A 25,251-nucleotide genomic window follows, 5' to 3' on the forward strand; every position below is an offset into this window, starting at 1 on the left:
CCAGCAAAATCAGCAACGGCTTTGCCACTGTTTTCGGTGGAACTGGGGCTTCTTGCTGGGTGCTTTTCCAAGCTTAATTGAAAGGGTAGTGAATGGTGAGTGTGTAGCAAGGAGCTACTGTATCCTAAGAGAATGTATGTGCTTCTGAAAAATAGAGCAAAACAGGCAGTGGACAGAGCCTTTACCAAGGCATTTTCAAACTGTTTCAAAAATGAGCCCCTGTCCCGTTCCCCTGCATTGTCATCCCCCCACCCCCACCAATTAAGTGTTAGTCTTTGGAAAGCATAAGCCTGTAATATAATGTGTAGCAGCAAGTAGTCCCTAGTATCCACACTTCGAAGCAAAACCAAGCTGAAAGCCTTTTTAAAAAAGGATCTTCAGGTAGAAGATAAAATAATCTTTTCCCAGGGGTAGAGGAGAGGTTAAGTAGCCTCTCTTTAACAGGAACTGAGAGAAAAGAGGCTCATAGGATTAGGACCTCAGGTGGAGAAAAGACTGTGAGAGCTCATGAATCAAACTTGTAGATGTATAATGTGATTTTTTAGAATATCAAATAGAAAGCAGGGTGGTTTCATCACAGTTAATTTATATTCTAATCAGATTATTCTATCACTGAATTTGAAATATTAGTCATAGAAGCAAGATAGCATGCGATGAAGTCACACTGCAATTTCTTCCTTAAAGCCCAAGTGCTCTTTTTGTATTGGTCACCTGCAAAACAGCAATTTATTTCAATTATCTGCCATAAATAATGCATTACTACTGAGTAAAAGGCTATGTACATTTTAATCAACTCTTCGAGCAACTGCGTCCTTTTCTTTGATTGTTGAGGCAAGTAGTGTTAGGCACTTGGTGGTGAAGTGAAGGAGACGCGACAGACCTCTGCTCATGACTTTTCTCTAACTTTTTCTACATAGAGCTGGATTTAGGTTTTTTGTTAATCATTTGTTTCTAATGAGAAGTTGCAAGAAGGAAGATTCGGATGGCTGGCAAGAAGGTAGCAGCTCAGCTCGGGTGCACCTTCCCAACTAACAGAAACCTCCGTGCTCACCAAAGGCTGCCTGGTTTTTGTCCCGTATGGGGACAAAGCCCCCATACGTATCCACTCAGCAATTTTAACTCATCCAAGCTGCCTTGTCACCCCCAGGCTTTCCTCCAGCTCGCCCACCATCCTTGCATGGCTGAGGTCCTAGCACACTGCCCAGCTCCTCAAACACCTGATCCTCTTCTAGCTCACAGGGAGGGGATTCCCAGCTGAGAAGCCTGGCCCATTTTGATGCTCTCCTGTCAGTCTTTCCCAAACAACAACTTATCTGGTTGCTTCACATTTTATTCCTTTTGCACAAGTAGCCTTTGATTATCTCTCTCATTTGGATGTGGTTTCAGTATGATGGTGTCTAGTTGATGAGTTATTTGTGGCAGAGGCCTTTTATCTGCTGTGCTGAGCTATGCTGCTGAAAATTTTTCGCACAGCTTTCCCAGACTGGTGGGAGTCTGCAGTGGGTTCAGATACATTGGTTACTACATCTGAATTTGTTTCATCTGTTGAGGAGACATAGTGGACAAGCTGTATACATAAAGAATGTACATACATATAATACATACCTATATATGCATATATAACTATGTCCGTATACATATATGTATATATGTGTTTTCTATGTATACTGCAGAGCTACCATAAGTGGTTGGATAGTGAAAGCAGGTGGTTGACATCCTGGAGTCCAAGCTCCAGGAAGGTCTGCTGCAAAGGACATGTAGATGTTGATGGGAACGTGCAAGAGGCAGGCAGAGCAGACAGTGCCCCTCCTTTTCTTTTAATTCAGTTGTTCATCCACATCCACTAATAACAGGACCTGCCTGTGACTTAAGAAATGTCTACTTTGATGGAGGCAACTCCTACATTAGCCGTTTCTTTTTAAGGTTGTCAGGGCTGCTGATATGTGTATGTTGCTCTCCCCCCTCAACAGCCAACCCTTCACGCATCTTTGGGGTAAAGGACCTTCCACAGATGTAGCAGGTTTTGTGTGTTATAAAAGTGAATAACAATAGCAATTGAGCTTTACGTGGAGTTGTCTTTACTGCCTTTATTCCAAGCCTTTCAGATTACCCAACGTATTCTGGTTTGGGCATTTAGAAATGTTGCACAGCATTAGGAGGAAGAAGACCAAACAGGCTGGCACAAGTCTGGAGTTTGAGTACAAGGCAAGTTTGAGACCAACAGTCACCAGGGCTGGTGGTGTCCATCCTACAGAGATGTTGCACACTGCTGGGATAGAAATTATTGCATTGACTAGGTCAGAGGAAGATTGTCCTACATCTTAAAGGAGTGAGGACTGGTCTTTGGTCTCCTGGTCTGTCTTCACGGCAGCACAAATTGGGAGAAAGCTTACAGAAATAAAGGCATAAACTCACTGTAAGTGAAAAAAGTGATACAGGCATTTAATTCTATCATCAGGTCACTGAAAATTTACATAGCTGCATTTGAAAGCTGCAAAAGAAAGTGTGGATACGGTTGCATGACAGAAAGCATTGCACTGCAAGAACCAGCAGGAGGGTCAAAAAAGCCAGCACAGTGATACTTCTGGCCTGCAAATTGCTCCAGGTGCTAAGGGGAACCCAAAAGACTGCAGATCCTGTCAAAACAACAGTGTAATAATAACAGCTTACAAAGGGCAGGACTTTGAAACATGTCAGTGCAAAGGAACTCTAGAAGGTGGTGTCTGGGTACTTCTCAGGTCTCAAAGCTGGGTGTAAACAAAGACTGAAAAGTACCAAGTACTTTAGCACCAAGAAGTGGAGGCATTAGTGATATCTCCAGGTTTATTATTAAGATTAGGTTTGCCCTGAGTTATGCTTACAAGCTGCTAAAGTCAAACACAAGTAAGCTGTGACAACCACAGAAAGTAACATAGCAGGAGCTGCAGCCTGGGCAATGACAGCTAAGAAAGCCTGATTTCTCCTCTTCATGATACCGTGTTTGTTTCAGTATCTTTTCTACCCTTGTTTGTGCCAAGGAAAAGAAAAATTAAAAGACACCGTGTCGGTGAAGAGGGAAAAAAAATGCAAATGTCAAGACAGGAATTGGTTGTATCCATCTGTAGCGTGCCATACAGAGGTTACGTTTATAGCTCTGCATGATGAAGTTTAGGCCACAGAGAGATGCAAACAGAATGATAGAGAGCACCATTTTATGTGGTATGTTACTCTGACAATAACACTCACATTTACAAACAAATTAGCTAACAATGTCTGAAGGACATTCAGCTTTTACAAACTGGGCCTCATCTCCTGCTGATAGGTTCCTTTGGGATGGGTATGGCATGCAAAATGATACACTGCCTTGGAGAATAAATTTACGAAGTTTAGCAATGTAGGTCACATTGCAGAAAAATCATAGATGTCTGAACATCACTCAATAGCCATTCAATCAACTGCTCAAAGCAAAATAGGAAACTGAACAGCATGTAGCTGTCTCTGGTGAGAACTGGGGAAAGTCATGATATGATGTAAAACCCTTTAGGTCCTCCATCCATATGTATTTCTTTTTTCTTCTATTTTTCTTGCCAGTTCAGAGTTATATTTCTGTGTCCATAGCAATAGTGACAAAAAAAAAGCAGCATGTTTTTTGCTATTGCTACCATGAACTGTAATAAGTGTATTGGGTGGCTTACAAAAAGGTATGCCAAAAACGTGGGGAATCAGGACAGGTTAAATGGTTGAAACTCAGTATAAGTAGCCTGGTTGTAAGGAAATAATTTAATTGCGAAATTATTTCCGTATGCTGCCATCGAGCCAGAAGGATTTATAACTTATGCTATTTGCTTCAGTCTTTTTGGCTTTGGTTTGAAATAATGAAGAAAAGACATTTTAAAAGGATGTTTCTAGAACTAGCACTGTCTAGAGATTCCTGTTGCTTTCTAGATCTAGAAATTGCTAATAGCCTGAGCTCCACAGGTGTATAACTTTTCTAGAGATGTTGAGAGCCTTTCTGAAGACATCTAGCACCTTTGTAGAAATGGGGCCTTTCTAGCTCTAGAGCTTTTTGGAGCAGGGGTGGGGGGAGTAGATCGATAGCTTCTGGAGCATTCCTAGAGACTCGCTAGATCTTTTTCCTCGGGTGGTTTGGAACCCTTTTAGAGCTTTTGCTCAGAGCCTATCTAGCACTTCTCTGGAGCCCTTCTGCACCCCTTCCTAGCTTGGCAGGCTTTTCTAGATCCAGCACCCTTATGGGCCCTTTTCTGAATAAATAACTTTCCAGGGACCCCTTCTAGGGTGAAAAAATATGCATAAGTTATAGATAAACTTTTCTATAGCTGTTTAGCTTTAACTGGCTGCTACAGTATAGTAAAGAATCGGTTCACTCTTACAATGGATTAAGAAAAGCTATTACTGTTGAGTTGTGTATCACTGTAGGAATTTGCTATAGGAGATGTCCTCTATAAATATGAACTTCAGCATATCTGTTTTTCCCAGTCTTCTTTCTTTCACTTGCAGAATTGTGTTTGTGAGTTTTATGTCGTAATTCTTAAGGGAAAGCTTAAACCACATAAGTGAATTTGCATTTTCTTTTGAAAGCTGTGGAGTTAGCATTTGTTTTGATCCTTGTAGGAATGTGTTTTCCAGCTCTGATCCAGCTGAGGGAAAAATTGTGGCTCCCACATGCCTTACTGGAAACCTCCTGGCAGGAGCTCCTCCTCCTTTGCTTCCCCCAGTCTCACTTTCTTCCCAGCCCTGTGGCCAAAGGAGCACTGCCCTGGGCAGCAGTGCTATTGTCAGGGGTCCTGATTCTGGAGAGACAGGCGGTTTCCTGGGTACGAATCTGTAGGAAGTTTTAATTTCAATAGCTTAATTTTAATTTTGAGTTTGATTCAGGGCAAAATCAGAGTATTTGGGTGATATATTCACAGCGGCTGGTGTTGCTCAAAGGCAGGGCTTTTGCTTTCCTCACTTTTTTGAGTTTTGGAAATTTAATTTCTCTGTATCATCTCTTCCTCTCAGAGGCCAGATGCTTTTATGAACCTCAGTAGATATTGGAAACAAAAGACACCGTAACGTACTAGCTCCAGCCTCTCACTGTTCTCAAATAGCTTTTAATTACTATCTCAATTAAAGCTTTTCAAGATCTTCCTCCCACCTTTTCGGTCTTGGCAGCACACTGGCTTTCTGTATCCAGAACTTCTGAGCCCAAAATGGAAAGATGAGGCTAAAACTAGTGAGAGATTTATTAAGATTTATGCAACCTTACTTTTGTGCTGTCTCATCTAACAAGTGCCGGGACCTGGAAATGCAAGTTAAAAAGTGAGGCAAAATGGAACCAGTCGTGTTGTTAGCTAGATTTCCACCAGGTCCCACTCCCTCCTTTTGGCCATGCAAATTAACTGCAACTGTATGTTTGGAGGACATCTATTCCCACTCCAGCACTGGAAACACGTTTGGGTTAGATTCAAATTCATGGTCTATTTTGAGATATTTTAATTGAAGGGTCTAAGATTCCTCCTCTCAGAGGTACCAGTCTGCTCAAAATACTTTGTCAATTCCTTCTGGGCATTTAACAAAGTGTTTCTTTCATAGCCTGTATAAACCATGGGTACCATGTTTAAACAGACTTAAAGGGCTTAGGAATCTAAGTCCCATTGATTTTCATAGTCAAAGTGCTTATGCAATTCTGGATAATATTCCCTCTGTTGTTAAATAAAGATGGTGTGAAACCTGTCCCCTATCGATTTAGTAGACCCAGGATGTGGTCTTCGAAGTTGTGAAGCAGAAAAAAATCATAAAAACGAAATTATGAAACAAAAAGAGAGCTGGAAGGTGAGGGCACAGTGAATCAGGTGGCAAGTGAAGCGAAGAAGAGCAGTGAAAACTTGGAAGTGGTGCCTTGCCTTTGTGCTCCTGCGCTGGGTCCCTCATCTGCTGGAAATAATAGATGGCAAAGGAAGGTTGGCTGGGAGACTACCTGAGCCATGATCCTGGAGAACTGGTGGCCTCACACCTCCGAGCTGCATCTGTAAATGTGCCACAGCTGCTTTCCCAGCCCAGGGTGGAAACCAGCAGTTGTTAGCCTGCAAAATTCATTTATTTGGGTTTTTCACTGAGGAACAACAAACGCAAAGAGAGCAACGTGTGTGAAGTTCAGAGCAGGGACTGCTACAACTGAACTGTATAATTCTGAATTTTATAATATGCAGCATCAGGAGCATGAGAAACAAAGTCTCCTCCAGCATGGGAGGAGGCAATAATCCCATTGTGGGGAAGGGTTCCCTGGTGTCAGACTGCAGGAGCTGAATCGTGTCTCTGTGTGCCATTAAGAAGGAAGCTAAGCTGCTGAGAGGAGCTGACAGTGTCAGTGTCAACAAAAGAAAGAGCTCAGAAGTGAGAGCAAACTGACAGAAAATGATGAAAAACTATCTGTGGTTGTCAGCTGTGAGAAAATAGAAATATATGTCGTGAGACATCCTGTAAAAAGTTCGGAGAAGCAGAAACAGTCTCTTCAGCCTTGTAAACTACATGCTGTGTTCTGATGGACCGCTTGTGTGAGTCCTTCCTCAGAGCCCTCTCTCTCCTAGAAGGAAGGAGAAAGAAGGGTTCCAGCAGGAAGAGAGAAAAGTGCTACTTCTAAGGATGTTGTGGTGAGTAAAAGCATTTGGCCTGGCGACAACAGCTGCAGTAAGTATAAACAAGAGGAGATGAAAAAAGGAAGTTAGCAGCAAAAGTCAGTTATGGAAGAGGCTATGATCAAGTCTGCAAATGCAAATGGTAGAGCGGGGTAAAGGCAAAGGTACCTTAAACAGAAGTGCTTGAAGCTGAACAGTACAGATAGGAAGTAATCCATCAGTCAGGACTATTGGAAAAATTTTGGCATGAATTTCATGCTACTACATGAAATTGAATCAAAATATACAAGCAATGCATGGCAAGGAATCAAAGCAATAGTGAAGCCTTTTTAGGGATTTATGCAGCTTCTTTTAATCCATGATAAATGAAACTTATCCCAGTGAAATTTACCCCCACAACCAAACAGTTAAGCTCTTGAAACTGCTATCTGCAGACAAGGATAAATTTTTCCCTCTTTACTTTTCTTATTTTGATATGAACAGTAGAATTTGTTTGATCTGATTTTTTTAAAATAGCACCAAAAATGCCACAGCCATAAAATGTCATGCAAAATGTGCAGAAGGTTTTAGCCATATGGTCAAAACCAAAAGTGAAACAGTATTCTTCACAAACTAACACCTAAATGTGTGTACATGTGCAGGCGGGTGTGTTTAAGAAGTATATGAGTGCAGGCTTTCCCATCAGTGCTCCTTTGCAAAAATATCGCATCATTTATTTAGTTATAAAGCTTTGCTGTGGAAAAACTTATTGTGTTTGCATGGCAAGCTTTTAGTAGCAGGGAGCTACAGGGGTGGCTTCTGGGGTAAGAAGGTGCCAGAAGCTTCTCCCATATTGGACAGAGCCAGTGCTAGCCTGCTCTGAGATGGACCCGCCGCTGGGCAAGGCCGAGCCCAGTGGTGACAGTGGTAGCACCTCTGGGATAATGTGTTTAAGAAGGAGAAAAAAACACCTCCACAGCTGCAGCTGGAGCAAGGAGTGCGATTATGTGAGAGCAACAGCTCTGCAGACACTGGGGTCAGTGCAGGAGGCAGGAGGTGCTGGGGCACAGGAGCAGAGATACCCCGGCGGGGCAGGCTGTGCCCCCAGCCCATGGAGGTCCATGGAGCAGACCCTCCCGGGGCAGGGGGTGCCCACAGGAGCTGTGACCCGTGGGCAGCGGCGCTGGGGCAGCTCCTGGCAGGGCCTGTGGCCCCGTGGGGAGGGGCCCGGGCTGGGGACCCTGCGGGGACCCCCCTGTAGCCAGCTGGGCCTGAGGGGCTGCACCCTGCAGGAGGACCCACACTGGGGCAGTATGAGGAGAACCGCAGCCTGTGGGAAGGACTCTTGTTGGAGAAGTTCATGGAGAACTGTCTCCCGTGGGAGGGACCCCATGCTGGAGCAGGGAAGAGTGTGAGGAGCCTCCCCATGAGGAGGACAGAGCCACAGGGACAAAGTGTGATGAACTGACCGCAGCCCCCATCCCCCTGTACTGCTGGGTGGAGGAGGTAGAGAACTCAGGAGTGAAGTTGAGCCTGGGAAGAAGGGGGAGGGGTGAGGGGGAGATTCAGGTTTTATTTCTCATTATCCTACCCTGATTGGATTGGTAATATTAAAGTCATTTTCCCAAGTCAAGCCTGTTTTGCCCACAATGCTAATCGGTGAGTGACCTCTCCCTGTATCTCAAACCTCGAGGCTTTTGTTATATTTTCTCTCCCCTGTCCAGCTGAGGAGGGGGGGGGTGGAGTGGCTTAATGGGCACCTGGCATCCACACCAGATTGATAGGTATATAGGTAGTTATACAAGCACACGTGGATTTTGCAAGAAAGAAACAAACACAGAAAATACCATTTGGGCCTGAGAGCTATTTAATTACCTAAATGTAGATCTCCCAGTGAAAATTCATTTAAACTGAAGCCACCTTAGTGCACTTTGTGTTTTCCAGAACACTTGACATGAAAAAAATCTATTAGAAAGCCAGTCCAGTAGGTGTTAATTTTGCACTTCTCAGACCAGAGTCTGATTATTAGATAGAGCTGGAGCCTTTATGTTGACAGTTAAATGCCGAATTCCCAGAAAAGTTGATATGTTAATACTTATATGCAAAAGGTCTCACTGCTGAAGGTTCACTTGTTTTGGCAGTGATTTCCATTGCATATACTCAGTCTCCCGTGAACAAAACTAGAACTGTCACCTGAAAATTTCAGTCTTTGGAAAGTGTGAGGTACTGACTGATACTGAACAAACCTTGCCTGTTTGTTTATAATGGGATAATCGGCAATGCCATTTCTGTACACTGCTCAAAAAAAGAATCCATTAAGCGTAAGAAAAAACACTTTCAATTGGCCCAGTTTTAAGTTATAAGAAAAATGTACATCTATGGGAGAGGACTTTTTACAGGGGCTTGCAAAGTACTGCTTCAAATTAAAAGGTATATTAACTGATTTAATATTCTAATCGTAACTGAAGTTTTGTCTGGAAAAACTTTTTAATAGGCACAGTCATATCAGATGAGACTTGAAATGCTTCTCGGTAATATGTTTATTGGCTTTGAATGAAGCACAACTGATGGTTTGGTCACAGAAACCTGCCAGAGGGCAACTTGCTTTAAAAGAAAAGAAACGACCAGTGACTTTTCAAGGTCACAGTGAACCTGAGGGTGCAGTTACACTTCAGCTTAAGCTGATTTAGGTGATTAGTTTTTAGCCAGCAAACTGTCCTGAACCTCCTTTCCGTAGGAGCACATAAACACTGGCCTTGCTGCTGGGGGCTGCACTGGGAGAAGGGATGGGGTAGGGTTGCAGCAGCCCTAGTTTGCACTAGAGTAAGATGCCAATGAAGCCTTATCCTGACAAAAACAATGCAGATTTTTTCTAAATATGTGGAATTCTTCTTCAAATCAGGAATGCTCAAGGGTTTGTGCTTGTGTGTGTGCTTGATTTTAACTGGTGTATTTTACCTTTTTTTCCCCTTTAATTGCACTAGCATAAGCTGATAGTGAGCAGCAGCTGGGTTTTATGCTGAAATCTCCAGACATGTATATGCTACCTTTAATAATGCATCTGGGATTAAACAATTAATACATCCATGACAACTTTAAACCCAGGAAGGAGAAGCTGTAGCCATATCTTTTGTTAGCTTTACAGAGCAGAAAGGTAGGCAACAGTTCTGGTGTAGTAACCAAAATTGTTTAGTTCCCAACTAAATAAATATAAAATAGTTCCCAACTAAAATTTTATTTATTTTTACCATAATGCAGCTAGATTTACAGATGTGATGGGTATGAAAGCAAATGTACTTGCAGTTGTGTTAAGACTAAGCTTTAGGCGCGATGCTGCAAGTGTAATGGACAGCTGCATAAAAGTTTATTCTATCTCAATAAACCAAATTGGCATCAGATCAAGCAGAGAAAAAGTTGTTTTGGCCCAAACCAGTCCCTGTTTATCTGCAAGACACCAGGCATACTTTCACAATAGGAGAAATTCAAATTATTCACTGAGCAAAGGCAGTGTGGCTGGTCCGCAAAGGAAAACCAGCTATTAAGACATGGCAAGGTGCTATGCAGAGTCATTGTGGCAAAAGTAGATAGTTTCAGCCCGAAGTTTGTATCATGAATAATCTAGTTAAGAGTTAACCAAAGATTATTTTTACAGCAGAGCGATCTGTGAAGGAGGCTGTTAAAGTTGAAGGTGTCTGTTTCTCATTAAAAATAATCCATTTACTTTGATAGAGCAATCAAATGTTCTATATTAAGGGTACATGGCAAATATGTGTTTTTCCAAGTTACCTGAAGACAGCCTTGTAGAGAGTCTTATGCTAACTAAAGAGTTTTATTTGGTGTCGCAGTGAACTCTCAGTTGAAGCATGAGCTAACAGCAGTGTGTAAACCAGCCCTAACGCAGCAGGGGGAATCTGGGCAGTCACATGCACAGAAATCGGCACCTTTATGGGAGTAATCTGTTTCCAACTGTTTCACCACATTTATCATCATTTGGAAGGACTCTACCACCTGGTTCAGAAGAGATCTTGAACCCAACAGCATTAGTCTTAATGCCAGTTATTGTGCTGTCTAGTAAAATGGACTGGGCAAAAGGAGGAATTGGATTACTCCGTGAGCCTTCGTAATTGTGTGGTGCACCATGTAACCACGAGGCAAGACACAGTAGCCACAATGCCCTGACTTTATTAAAACATCAATTATCAAACCAGCAATGTACTTCTGGAAATGAGATTATTCAGGAAATACTAACACTTGAGAAAGGGAGACTTGGCCTCCAGCCTGGTTCCTGAGCTGACCCCAGGCGAGCAGGTGGCTTGCGATGGCCACACACTCCACCATATGTTATTCCTCAGTGCTGAGCATTGTATAAGCATCTGCAGTCTCTACATTCATAGATCTTTTAATTAGCACAGTGGAAAAATGAGCAAAACCAGCAACAAAATCAGTAAATGAAACAATAAAAGCTTCTGTGATGCATAAAGCATATAAAACCATTACACTTTAGCCTGGTATTTATTCTCTTCTGATGACTGAAATATTTAGTCTAGAAAAATTCCACTCAGATAAAAGCAACCATCTCTTCACGAGGAATAACAAGCAAAGCATCCCGAGACAGACAAAAATAGTCTGTCTTGCAGCCTTGGTGACTCAGTTGTTCTCTGACATTTCCATAGACGAGCTGCAGTCCAGATCCTCCACTGGCCATTGGCTGGGGAGAGGGACCAGTCTACTCCGTCAGTGTTTCCAATTCAGCGATCCTGTGCCGCCTGTTGAGCTTTCTCAACATTTGGAGCTTGAAGCTCTGGGCCAGTACATGCCACAGGCAGCAACCTACATACTGGTTGTCTTTCAGGTTGACAGGCGGACCCACCTTTAATTTGGAGCATGTTTAATTACTCCAGATCCTGATGCAACAGGTATCAGATGAGTGAGGTCATTCTTCCAGTATTTCCTCTAGGGTTATTCAGAAATTTTGCTTGGTTGGCACTCTTACCTGCATGGAAAAAGGCAAACAGCATTAATATGAAGAATTTACTTAATCCATGATTGAAATACTAAACTCACAAAGCAAAATCATTATAAATAATTACAGCTTTGCTACTATATCATGTGAAGTGTGATTTATTGGTGTATTATTATGTTCCAAAGAATTAATGAGCTTATATTTCTTGTGGCATATAAGTCTTACTAACATTTCTTGCTTAGTAAATAAATTGTGGAAATGTGTCGTACTCTTCTAGTACGTCGCTTTCCTTTTGTACTAACAGTCAATTAAAGTGTTAGGACATTGACAACCTCTAACTGTTTTCCACTCCGCCAGTGTTGACTTCAACCTTGAAACAATATCATTCAGACCTGGAAGATTTTCTGTCTGATGTTGCATGACATGGAGTTGTGGTTTTATTTGCATGACTGCATACGTATAATGATGTTCCCACCTCAACAGATTTGTGCAGATACCCCTCAGAGGGTGCTAAATTACTTTTCCAATCTAGTTTTGTTCCACTGTGAAGCTGGCCCTCAGAAAAGGGTATGCTTATTGGAACTTCTTCTGCCAAACCCAGTTAAATGTACATACTAGAGAAGCAGTGCTGGGTGAATCCACCAAGCGCCTCGATGACATGGTGATCAGAGATGGTTGAATGAAACTGCCTTCCTGTCTTAACCATTTTTTTTTTTATTTTATTTTCCCCTGCCTTCCCCTTATTTATTTTTTTTTCCAGGTGCGGTTAGAGTGGCCGACAGACCTCACAGTGAACCCTATAGACAATTCACTGTATGTCCTGGACAACAACATTGTCCTGCAGATCTCTGAAAACAGGCGTGTACGAATTATTGCAGGGCGCCCCATTCACTGCCAGGTGCCAGGCATCGACCACTTCATCGTCAGCAAGGTGGCCATCCATTCAACCTTGGAGTCAGCCAGGGCGATCGCTGTGTCTCACAGTGGCATACTGTACATTGCAGAGACAGATGAAAGAAAGATCAACCGTATACAACAGGTCACAACCAATGGTGAGATCTCTATAATTGCTGGAGCCCCATCAGATTGTGACTGCAAGATTGATCCTAATTGTGACTGTTTTTCAGGTAAGGAGATGCTAGTTATTTCCTGTCCCTTATCTGTTGAGACCTTCTGGTACAGCTGCCGATTAGTAAAGTGACAAGGGGAAGGAGAGATGGGCAATGTTTCAGTTTCCTTGGAAAGATGAAAACCTTTATCAACAGCTCTTTGTGGATTTAATCGATTGGATTCAAAGCCATGAGTCTTCCATTTGGCACTGGAGGAACTTCAGGGTGGTCTTAGCTTTTCCTCCTTTGATAGAGATTGCACACCATTCAAAATCAGCTCCCAGTCTGCCTTTCTGTGTCAGCTGTTTGCCCATGTTGAAGATGGTACCCAGCCCCAGTGCAGACTGCACATAAATGCTACTGGATCAGGCAGCCCTTCTCACCAAGAGTACCAGGGTGTTTCACATTAAGTGAAAAACACTAGCTTATGCCTTCTCATTGCTTGTGTCACGCTGCATAACCAGCAAAATGATGCAAACATTAACATTCTGAATGTCGTCTTCTTTGTGTGTTTTAAAATGGAACAGCCAGTGCCAGGCCTATGCCACACTGCTGGACGTTCTCAGTAACACAGCCTCTCTCCCCTGCATGCACCGCAACAAATTGTGGAGATTTTTTCCATAAAAACATATTTCATAATCGGATAAAGGACAGCATTCCCATGTACAGAGGTGTGCAATTTGTTGTCGCCTTGTCATCTCTAAGAACCACTGTGTTCAGCTCCATAATGTCATCATAATTCTTAAGCCCCTCATTTCAAGTAAAAGGTTAATTACTGACAAGAAAACATTAAATATGTCAAGAATGGAGATGGAAAAAATGTAGATGGTCTTCCAGAGAAGGTGCGTTGCTGACCCACTGATAATCAGAGCCTCGTGCAATGCCAAGCGCTGCCAGCTTCAGTTATGGCTAAGGTAGACCAGTGCTGAGAAGAATCCTGTTCTGGGTTCCTGCTGAGGGAAACTACCCTCAGTGCTAAAAAATGAAAAACTGTGGCAAATCTAATGATTCTGCCAGGGTTGGGTTGGTGAAAGGCAGGGTCAGTGTGGCAGAAAGATCAGCTAATTGGTCCATCTCCCAGGAAGCACAAGGCATGCTCAAACTCTCCAGCAAATTTCCTTTCTCAGTCAGAAGGGGAGCAATACAGAAGTAATGTGTTTTTCTCTAAGAATGAGGTTTAATATGTTTTCTTGCTAGTTACAGAAAATCCTGCTCATGTAAAGTCACTTTGATATGCATATACAGCCCATGACAATGCAAATATCCTCCTCAAACCTTAAAATACACAAACCACAGAAATTATCAAGTGATCTTGGAAGGGGTGTTTTCTCAAGGCATGTTTTGGCTGTGTTCTTGTTTTGTTTTCCTGTAGTGTTGAATTTTTTGAAAGTGTAAACTAATCTGTCCTTCAGTGTCATTTTAGCTGAATTACTGGGGTTTATGTTCTTTTTCTTTATAACATGAGTCTACTTTAACTACATGCTAACAGACAAAAATTAGGGAATGAAATTTCAGGTATTACGGGTTTTATCTTTCACAATTTTGCCATTAAAGCTTTCCTGAGCAGCAGGGGTTTGGCCTTAGCAAAAATGTTGTAAATTAGGTAATTTATATTCTTGTTTGTCATCATTGAGACTAATTTAGAATTGCACCAACCTTAAATAATAGGAATTTAATTGGTTAGAAGAAGATACTTTTTTATTGACTTGTAAATGATACTGAGGAGCAGCAGTGTGTCAGGCTTAGGGGACCAGCTTAAATATGGACATTACAGATTGCTAAAATTACCGTTTCTCCTCCAGGTGATGGTGGATATGCCAAAGATGCAAAGCTGAAAGCACCTTCTTCCCTAGCAGTCTCTCCTGATGACACACTGTACGTAGCAGACCTTGGCAATGTTCGCATCCGTGCAGTCAGCCGAAACAAGGCTCACCTCAGTGACACCAATATGTACGAGATTGCATCACCAGCGGACCAAGAACTGTATCAGTTCACTATCAACGGCACCCACCTGCATACGCTGAACCTCGTAACTAGGGACTACATTTACAATTTCACCTACAGCGGGGAAGGGGATATCGGCACCATCACCAGCAGCAATGGGAATTCAGTTCACATCCGCAGGGACACGAGTGGGCTGCCCCTGTGGGTCGTGGTGCCAGGGGGGCAAGTGTACTGGCTGACAATAAGCAGCAATGGGGTTCTGAAAAGAGTTTATGCCCAAGGCTACAACCTGGCTCTGATGACATATCCTGGAAACACAGGGCTTTTAGCAACCAAAAGCGATGAAAATGGATGGACAACTGTGTATGAGTAAGTCCATGACATTAAATGCCTGATGTAAGGAACTATTTTAAATGAACATTGAAATTTTTTTAGTCAGTTCTAGTAATTTAAAAAGACACCCTGCTACTAATACTGCATGAGAAAGGACAAGTAGTGCTGTTGCACAAGCTTTTAAAATGAAACACTACCATTTCTGAAGTGCCAAAGCCTGTCATATGTAAAAGCTGTGTACGTAGGGCCCATTAAGTGGCAGAAACTGCTTGAAATTATACTTCATTTGCACATTATTATTGTGAACCTGTCTCTCTAAATGAAAATATGATTGTAGAATTTTTTGTAACTAAAGTAGAAACAAGTTGTGATATGAATCAGGAATTTTGCCAATTCCTGAGGAAGGCAGAAAGGGGACAATTAGCATACTCATCAGAGAGGGGGGTGTTGCAAAGGAAATTGAGAATCTCAGTGGAAGGAATATTCAAAGACAAGTGAACTTGTCTCTATCAGCAGGGGAAGATGATATATAATAACAAAAGTATATGTAATAGCAAAAGGCTGTATGTAAGAGGAGTTTGAATAGCCTCATAAGCAAGACCTTCAGGAGACTTCAGAAGATGGGACTTCTAAAGAGCAAGACAAGACAGTTAAAAAGGCTGTCAGAACATCCCTATCTGGTCCCAGAGAGAGAACAACCCAAGAGAAATCTCATTTTTGATTTATAAAGAGGTGTGATGTGTCAGGATTTCTCATTATTTATAATTAAGTGTCATAATCCCCGGTTTTGAATGTGATGGATGGAAATCATATGTTACCATTGCAGTACAAGTGCAAAGTCTTAAAGGAGAATAATAATGCCTGCTTTCAGTGGAGCACAGGAGGTTATGGTAAAAAACTAAACTAAAAAGTCATCCAGGTGAGATATGAACAGAAAACATCGAGGAGAATTAATTTACTGCATAAGTCACCTGGAGAGGTAGTTGAGTCACCATCATTAGAGGTTTTTAGAATCGTATTTTCTTAAAACAGCAGTAGGATAAGAGCAGAGCAAACTGCATAGTGCATGGGGTTTTTTTCTGTCCTGCCATTGTTCTTTCAAAGACTAAATTGATAGAGTGGACATAAGTATAAACCATTAGAGAGGGCAATTTTTGACAATATGAGAGGGGAAAAAACTATACAGGCCCTTCCTGGTTCAGTTCTTGCCATCAGGCATCTGTTGATACAAATTTAAATTATCTTGCAACAAGACAAAGCTCACTGTTGTCCTGGTGCTGTTTAAACACTGATGTGAGCGTTACCTTTTATAAGACTTAAAATACATGCTTCTTTGCAATAATTTCAACACTGAGAGCAATCCATTTAAATCCCTGCTTGAGGATGGCATCAATCTAGACCATGGACCAATGACACTTTAAAAAAGCTTTTACAGTAGCTCGGAGTCATGCCTGTTAATTCTTTAGAATGCTGAACACCATGCATTGTTGCAGGGCCTGGATTGCTAGAGCAGATTATTTTTAGGCCTGTGCTTCTCAATCTCAGTATTCTTACTCTGTCCCAGTGACATTGAGTGGAAACCATTTCACACAATTATTGCTTGTTCCTGGTGTCTTCTGCCAAGTTATTCGTTAAAGTATGACTCAAGCATAGTAAGATCTCTTAAAGGGTTTCACCTGCTTGCAAGTGCCTCCCATTTTATGATATACAGAAGAATCCTTGAAACGTTTGATATGATGCATATGACTAACACAAAGAAGTTTTGCTAAATTGAACAATTTTATATACTTTCACAGCTTTAACTGCAGGCTAGGTAACACTGTCCTCACTGATGCTTCAAGGTGTCCAGGCTTTGCACAACCGTGCACTTCTGCCAGTCTAGTCAGTAGGAATTAACAAATTTTCAATTGTTAGCACTACAAAAACAGCAGCAAAATTCAATAGTGAAGTCATGTCATTAATATTTTCGTTCAGTCCAATATTTTAAGTCATTTTCGTAATATATTAGAAATTCCTGAATGGCTAGTACACAGAATGTCACCCAACCTGGTGCAGTCAGAGGGGCGATTAACAATAATCGGCGCTGTGTGGGTAAGTGTGCTTTCAGGAGATACTGCTCGCCTTCTGCCATTAATAGGTCATGGGGTGCCATGGTCCTTAGGTATCCTTAAACCAGACATTATTTTCCATACGTACTCTGAACTGACACCTGATTTGAGTTTGAAAATTAGATTTTTTTGAAGCGGTTACTTATACGTGAATTGTTTCCGAGTCCTATATGAACATAGTGTTGGAACTAAGAGAATTATCATATAAGCAACTTTCAAATTGCTTGGAATGATCTTCTTTGTTTAAGCTAGATCTGCATTCGCATCCAAAGCTTCAACCCATGGCATTATCAAGCTGAAGTAGGGATGAGTTTGTTTAACAACACGTATCACACATACTTGGGAATATGAGCAAAGATAATGAACTGTTCAGAACATCTACCTATATGTCAGATTCACGCACAGAGGGAAATTATTAAGAGGTAGAAAACCACCTACAAAAGTACTTGTCATCCATCTACTCTAATCTGATGAAATGGAAGTACTGAAAGAGCTCTTGCATAAAATTATAGCTAATGCACAATTTTCGGTCATCTAGATTTTTTTAATATTGTATCATCAAAGCTGTAAAAGGGGAGGGGGGGGCACTGTGCCTCTATTAAATCAAGGACAAGAAAACACCTGCAAGAAACAACTCTCTCTGAAAAAATTAATTAGACCGCTTTCCCTTTGAAATGATATAACTCTTAACTGTGCTACACATAGAAATGCAAATGGATTGTGAAGCTATATCCCCAAGTGTGCATTTCAAATATTGGTGAGCACTTCCTCATGTGAGTACTGAAATCAATGCAATTATTTGCATGATTAAATGGTCACTGACATGATTAACAGTGGCATAACTGGGCCCCAAATTAATATTAAGAAATATGTCATGATTCTGCCCCTATTAATATGGGTAGGACATTGCTCTGCAGTATCTGAGTGCCGGTGTGCTACTATTCATCATGTGAAAGGTGGCAGAACCTGTCCTCGGAGGGTTGGGTTCCTTGGAGCAATCTGGAATAAAAAAAGCCCTTTAGATGATCACGCTGTGGGATCATTACTGAGACACTAATGTATATGTTCTCCTTGAAGTCAGTGAGACCATCTATGTGAGTCAGAGTCCACTGGCATGTGTTCTAGTCTCATTCTGATTCAGTACCATAGCTGGCCAGCCATCCAGGAACAGTTTATCCCATTTGCAGCTACACAGCAAATTTTGTATCTCGGCATCGGCACTATCAGCAGCAAAACTGGATCCTTAGTGAAGATGGATCCCAAGTCTTGCACATGAGTACATTCCAATAAACTGGCTGCATTCACGCCATAAAAATGTATTATTTGGGGATTTTTCTGTGGTACAGTGGCAAATCCAAATAACCTAGCAAGCTGTCGTATCTGTTTGATCAAGCAGTAAATTAAATATAACTGCCCAATGTGTGCGGAGTTTTCTGGTCATGAAAAGTAGTGATCTGAGGCAATTTTAATCACTGAGTATGGCACCCAGTCAATTTGCACGGAACTGGCATAGGGGTAGAATGTAAATAAGTTGCATGAGGGCAGTAGGAGGTGAGAGAGAGATTATGTTGTATTTAACATTTGATTAATTTATTTGTCAAGGAACACAAGATGGTCATTAGTTCATTCTCCAGTGTTTCATTTGAAGAGTTGGTCAGTTTTTCCTTTTCATATTGGGGGGAAGAGAAAAAATCCTGATTTATTTTCACCAATACTTCTTGTAACATATAGATGTTGTCTGACTAATTAAGGGGAAATAAAGATGCTAAGGAAATGATGCCAACACATTAAAGTGGAGGACATAGCCAGATCGTCTGCTGATGTGAATTGGAAGAGCTCCATTGGAAGCAGCGGAGCTTTGCCGGTTGATACACCAGCTGAGGATATGTTTTGTCAATGAGAGGAGACAGTTACTAAAACATGAAAACTTAATTATGCTTTCCTACCTGCACAAATAAGTTTCTTTTTATGAACATGGGTTGTTTTTACTCATGCAAACACATCTGCAGTATCAGTGAGGTGTCTTGAATGAGTAAGAATGTTAGCATCAATAAGGTTTTTAAGATGGGAGGCATTAATATGAAACACTATCAAGCACCGAGCAATGTTCTGCATTGTTTTCCATGTGAACCATCAGAAAGCAAATATATCTGTAGAACTGAAAAGAACTCTTAGAAAGAAACACTGATTTTTTTTTTTAATTATTTATTGACTTTTTCGTAACATGGCCCAATTCACATAAAGTACTTCAAACTGAAAGAATTTCTTCAGCACTGATGAAATTTAGGTGAACTAAAATGTGATGCTCTAGATTCTGGTGCTGTTACTTGTGATGAGAAGTTCCTGCTGATTTGAGTAGGCCCAAGGGAAATGTAAAACAAGAGTAAAAACCATGTAGGCAACTTAATCGCTGCAGATTTCAGTCTAATTTTATCGCTATTGTTACGCTTTAGGTCCCCTTTTTAAATTCACCATTCATATTATGTACTTCACGTGTCAGCAACAAAAGGCAGGTTTTGAGGGTTACAGAATCTACGAATTGGTTTTATTTAAACTTACGGGTAAGAAAACGCCTTTTGGTGGCGAGTTGGTTGCCTGAATGGCGAGTGACCTCCAGCGGCCACCCACCCCTACCGCATCCCGGCGGGGCAGACCCCAGCTGCCTGCGCGGCCGAAACCTCTGGCAGAAGCGGAGTGATGTAGGCAGGCAGCATCCTCCCGTTCTGCCTTTTGTCCTGCACCACTGCAAGAGTCTAAGAAGGAATTCGGATTAGGGAATGAATACATTCTGAGTGACTGAAAGGACAAATTCTTACCTTTTTACTTTTTGCACGGTGTTGACGGTGCTTACTTTTTTCTTTTTTTTTCCTTTTTCATTTAGGAATATCTATGAGACAATAGTGATGTATTTTCATGGCTCTTTAACATCATGTCTTGCAGGTATGACTCCGATGGCCACCTGACCAACGTGACCTTCCCAACCGGGGAAGTCAGCAGTTTCCACAGTGATGTTGAAAAACTGACACGAGTGGAGCTTGATACTTCAAACAGAGAAAATGTGATCACAGCCACAAACTTCTCAGCTATCTCTACAATATATACCTTAAAACAAGGTAATTAAAGCATTTCTGTTCTCTCTTCCCTAGTCATTACTTTGCAAAGCCTAGACATTATTGCATTCTTAACCGTTCGCCAAAAAAAGCCAGTAGAATTAGTTCATTTGTTTCTTCTTTGCTTCGGTACAAATAGCCAGACACTAGTCTCAATTCTCCCGGGTTACTAATTAGAAACAAACCTCGAGTGAATTCTTTTCCTCCCAGAAGAGTCCCATGGATGGATTCTAGTTATTGAAATCTCCGGTGCCTTCAGGTTTACGTGCTATTTTTCCTTTAGGATCTGGAGGGCTTAGGCTGACCTATAACACCCACCTGAGCTTTGTTATTCTGAGAAATACTGCCCAGAAGAACTATAAGCTTCACTGATATTTTAGGACTGAAATGCCTTTTGTAGCCAATGCTGTGCATTCTTTGTGGTAGTGCTGTGCTTCGGTGACGGCACTTGTGGGAAGGAGGAAAGCATGACCCACCTCTGCTGGTGACTCCGTATTTCCCTGGCAATATCATATCTCTCAGGAAGAATTTACTCTGCCTAATGGCAGTGCCCCAGTGTCCTCCAGATTTTGCAGATTCGTCATCAAAGTTCTGGTTTTATATAGTTTAGTCGATCTGGGGCTTTTTCTCCTTGTTTTGTTTTTTTTTGTTGTTGTTGTTGTCAGTGGATTGTTCAGGCTTTGAGAAAGCAGGTGCAGGGAAATAGCTCTCTGATGTCTTTCCAGGTCTGCTATAGAAAAGCTTCATAACTGAGCAAATCATAGAACTTTTCTTCCTCTCAGCTTTTGATCTGTAAGAAAAAAATAGGAAGAACTCACCTCACAAGATACTCACTCTTCACTATTGCATTGCAGAGACAGCACTAATAAGTGGAAATAATTATATTATACTCTCGTATCAACTGTTAGGCTTTGTCCAAGTGACCACATCTCTGCGTCATCTACTGGCTGCCTGGTTGTATGTGTGTCCTTAAATCTGAAACTCCTCAAAGTTGGTATGTTACCAAATTCTGTCTCAGGAAAGTACTAGCACACTATGGGCAGTGCCAGAAATGAACAGCTGTAGTTGTTATTGTACCTATCATATTTATGAATTCACGTGATTTGCATATTTCCATATTTCTCTGAAACTATCATGAAGCACCCTGTGAACAACCAGTCAGACATGGTATACTTACATCTGAGTCACAAAGTGGTTTTTAATGTAATGCCTATTATTTCCACTTTCTGACATGCCCAACTATTTTCCACATATTCACGTCTCAAGAGCTGGACCAGTTACTTCTGTGTGGACCGGCTTAAAAAAAAAGGATGCTTTTGAGGGCGAGACTTTTGTCTCTTAGCGCTGAACATTCAGGCTCTCAGCTGAGTTGCCCCTGAGCCACAGTAACCTCCTGCATGAATATCCCTAGCCTGGCCAAATGCAAGGCGATGTGGCGCAGCTGTGCCAACAGTGGAGGAATTGCAGTGCCCAGGCAAGAGACCGGGAGCGAGCAGTGGCTGTATGCCTTTGCATCCTTCCAGTGGAGACCTGGTCCGGACCCTCCGCCTGCTTCTGGCAGTTTTGGGGAGGTGGGGAGGCTATACTGGGTCACCCCAGCTGCCTTCAACAGCCCTCTGCAGCACAGTCCTGACCCTCTGGAGCTGCTTGCTGTGCCGCTGTCACTGACCCATTCATTTTTCTGCCAACAACCACTTCCCAGTGGGTCTCTTGCACCAGGCTTCAGGTTCGTGGCTGACCATCACTGTGCCCCTACCCCAGGGTTCTGCTGCCAGCGGGGAAGAGGAGGAGGTTTTAGTACAGTGATACAGGGAAAAGGGAGAGAATGGGTGACTGGTCATCATCCTAGCCATTTTGAAAACAGCTTTCATGCTTGACCTCAGATGCTCATTGCAGCCATTCAGGCAGTACACTATCCTGTCAACAGATCCCAGCATGCTAAAATCAGAATATTGGTGGTCAAAACCCAGCCCGTGGGTCTACATACTTCTAAGCTGAAAGCAAAAACTCTTTATTCCTGCTGCAGGAAACTTTCACAATGGAAATCATCAGGCCAAATGTAATATAAAGGTCTTTAGACATGGGAAGGCCTGGAAGTTACAGGTTGCAAAGATCATGCTGCAGTTGGTGTATGTTCAGCTGTCTGTAACCTGGGGGCAAATAAAGCCCTATTGCATCTACCATTTGCTTCATAGATATGGAGATCTGAACTTTTCTCTGTTCCCTGTTTTTGGTTGTTGTTTTTTTGACAGATAACACGCAGAATATCTACCGGGTCAGCCCAGATGGGTCTCTGAGAGTCACCTTTGCCAGTGGGATGGAAATCACGCTTAACACGGAGCCTCATATTCTAGCAGGGGTTGTCAGCCCCACTTTAGGGAAGTGCAATATTTCTCTTCCTGGAGAGCATAATTCAAATCTCATTGAATGGAGGCAAAGGAGGGAGCAGACCAAAGGCAATATCTCCACGTTTGAAAGAAGGCTGAGGGTAAGGCTTCCTCTTGTGTAAAGTGCAGCGTTCCCTTTGAAAGCCATTGAACTAAAATCATGTTGAAATGTTCTACTTTGTGAGAAGAGCAATGGAAAGTTTGTATCAATGGTGGGCCCCAGCCATGAATTTCAAAACCAGACTCCTCGAACAGTCACAGGGATGTTTGATCTCGGTTTGATTTTGCTTGTGAGACTTGACCTCAAGACATAATTACTTTTTTTCTTCCTCTTCTTTTTCAACTAAGAACTTAATTATGGCTTTGGAAGAAGCTGTGAGCAAAGGACAAGGCATAGTTACTCTGGCGCAGCAGCAGAGTTGGAGCCACATTCTGCCTCTCTCAGATCTATTGACCCTCTTTCTTCTGGGGGAAATAACAGGTGCCAGCCTCTGCCTGGGGCAGAGGGTCTCACAGGGCACACCATGGGTGTCCTGACCAGTGCCTTTCCTGCCAGCCAGAGTGATGTAGAGCCTCCCCGTGTATCCAGACAGGCTGTGTATTTTGCCCTCTAGGACATGCTCTCAAACCCCCTCACTCCCTCTGGCAGGGTTACACTATGGCTCTCATAAAGAATTACTTTAACATTGCATCCATGGTTTATTTTTATCTGTGAGGAGAACTCACAGATTACAATGACAGATGGTCAACATTCAGCATTTAATTAGGTAACACTAAGGCTCAAAGAGACTGCTACCTTGCAGAACAGGTTTTTTATGAAATCAGTTCTGGTTTTCACATGAATACTGCTTAAAATGTCTGTACAACTGGGAATTTTGGCATTACAAATATTGCATTATTAACTACAACCTTTCTGGATAGGTATTATCTCTGAAGGTACACCTGTTAGCTCTGAAAATATAGAGAAGGTTATTAAAATCTCTGGATTGTCTCTTGGTTATGAGGTACTATATAGGTATTTTTAAAGTGTATCATCTGTTTGGATTTCAACTGCTCTGATCCATCAGAAATGCAAGACTTGGATGATCTGGCCACTGCACGTGAAACACCTGTTTGAAAGGACATCTTTCAGATTTGATAGTCACAGTTACTTTATTAGGATCTTGCAAATGGGGAAAAGCTTCATTTGTTTTTTTTCTTGCCCATCTTCTGACTGCCTCCTCGCTAGCACAGTGTGAGCCCTCGTAGCCCTGTCTAGGGAGGCAGCCGAACTTATTACAGTGGCAAATGTGTGTTAAGATGGCAGGATCCAAACTATGGCCTCCGTGGCTCACGTTACCTAATCGACTGATCTTTGTGTGATTCTGTGCTTAAATAGCTGTATGGCACATTTTCCTCTAGGGATATTATGTAATAAAACATTAGGCAGAAAGGATGTAGTCAGTCATCTATTCTGCTTACATCGCCAGGACCAAGTTGTTCATTACAGTTATATTTAATACAACTCCTTCATCCTGCGCAGTTTTCCTATTATCCAGCTTGTGTTTTCTATTGTTGAAATTGATTGCAGGTTCTTTTAACTCATTTTCACTTGCTTCTGTGTGATCCTTAATATTGCCTGGCAGAAATAAAAAAGGGGGAGGAAATTCACAAATTGGTCAGGATTAAATGGATTCTGGCTGGAGGCGTAAAACGTTCATTGAAGTACTGCAATACTGAAGCTGTCCAGAGCTCAGCTGATTGCCCTGCCTCTGGATCAGTCTGTTGGTGCATGAAACCACTCATGTACTCCTCCTCCTCCTCCTTCACCTTCATCCAGGGAGAGGGTGAAAGGTGAAGGAGGAGTGTAAGAATGATTTTGATGTGCTGCTGTCTTATATTTTCTGTCCTTCCAAAAGCATCCACTAACATCACAGCTGTTGAACATTGCCTTTTTATTTCTGTAAATTGTGTCTTTTTATACCTACCCAAGGTCAAGGGAGCTTATGGATTATCCCTACCTGCTCAGAAGGCCAAGTCAGCTACCTGTGTTACAGTCTTTTCCCCTCCCTTGACTGTACTGAGCTCTAGGACCGTCTGTCCGAGGGCTGTGAGGGCAAGGCTGGAGGGAACCTGGTGGGATAGCACATTAAATGAGGATTTGATAGTGGAAAGGATGAGAAATATTCTGTGCATAGGGTGCACCATGTAAATTGGCACAAGAGAAAGGGTCAGATGGGCTATTGAGGCTGTTACTGCCGATCGGAAGGACTTTGAAGGACAGGCGAAATATGTGGGCCTGGAGTTCAGCTTTAGCACTGAGGGCTTTGCATGAGATGCTGATGGAGTGGGGAGTCAGCTGAGGTGGAAGGTGCTGGAACAGTGCAGCTGGCAAGGAAGGCAAAGGAGCAGCAGAATTTACCCAGAGACAGCTATCTATCCTTGGTGATTAAAGGAAATATTCAGGACAGCAGGAGCAAAAATACCATCATATAGTGTGTTTGAAGCCATACGCCAAATAATGAAAGGGATTTAGGGCTTGCTGTTGACAGATCCTTGAGTACTGCTGGGGAAAAAAACGTAGCATCATTAGAAGCCCTTATGCTGAATGAGGTTCTGTGAAACCTTCTGAAAACTTCTGGTGAGTTATATTCTAAAAAGAAAGTTTTAAAACACTTAATACGCCATGACTGGCACAACAGGAAGTATGTTAGAAAGCTTG

At 42.1% G+C, this 25,251-nt stretch overlaps 2 protein-coding genes across 3 annotated transcripts in view; one reads left to right on the forward strand and one right to left on the reverse strand.

The window, feature by feature from the left end:
• TENM1 (teneurin transmembrane protein 1) overlaps positions 1-25,251 on the forward strand; it is a 348,410-nt gene that overhangs the window by 301,862 nt on the left and 21,297 nt on the right. For both annotated transcript variants that reach the window (XM_055727477.1, XM_055727478.1), the window contains 4 exons: positions 12,320-12,686; positions 14,471-14,981; positions 19,994-20,166; positions 22,416-22,651. In XM_055727477.1, the coding sequence (XP_055583452.1) occupies positions 12,320-12,686; positions 14,471-14,981; positions 19,994-20,166; positions 22,416-22,651 (1,287 nt within the window). The remainder of the gene's footprint in view (positions 1-12,319; positions 12,687-14,470; positions 14,982-19,993; positions 20,167-22,415; positions 22,652-25,251) is intronic.
• The window catches only part of SH2D1A (SH2 domain containing 1A), a 43,066-nt gene continuing 37,998 nt past the window's right edge, over positions 20,184-25,251 (reverse strand). The window contains exon 4 of the mRNA XM_055727482.1: positions 20,184-20,953. Within this exon, the coding sequence (XP_055583457.1) occupies positions 20,922-20,953 (32 nt within the window). The 3' untranslated portion in view covers positions 20,184-20,921. The remainder of the gene's footprint in view (positions 20,954-25,251) is intronic.

Source organism: Falco cherrug, chromosome 15 (assembly GCF_023634085.1).
Source record: "Falco cherrug isolate bFalChe1 chromosome 15, bFalChe1.pri, whole genome shotgun sequence".
NCBI classification, from domain to species: Eukaryota; Metazoa; Chordata; class Aves; order Falconiformes; family Falconidae; genus Falco; species Falco cherrug.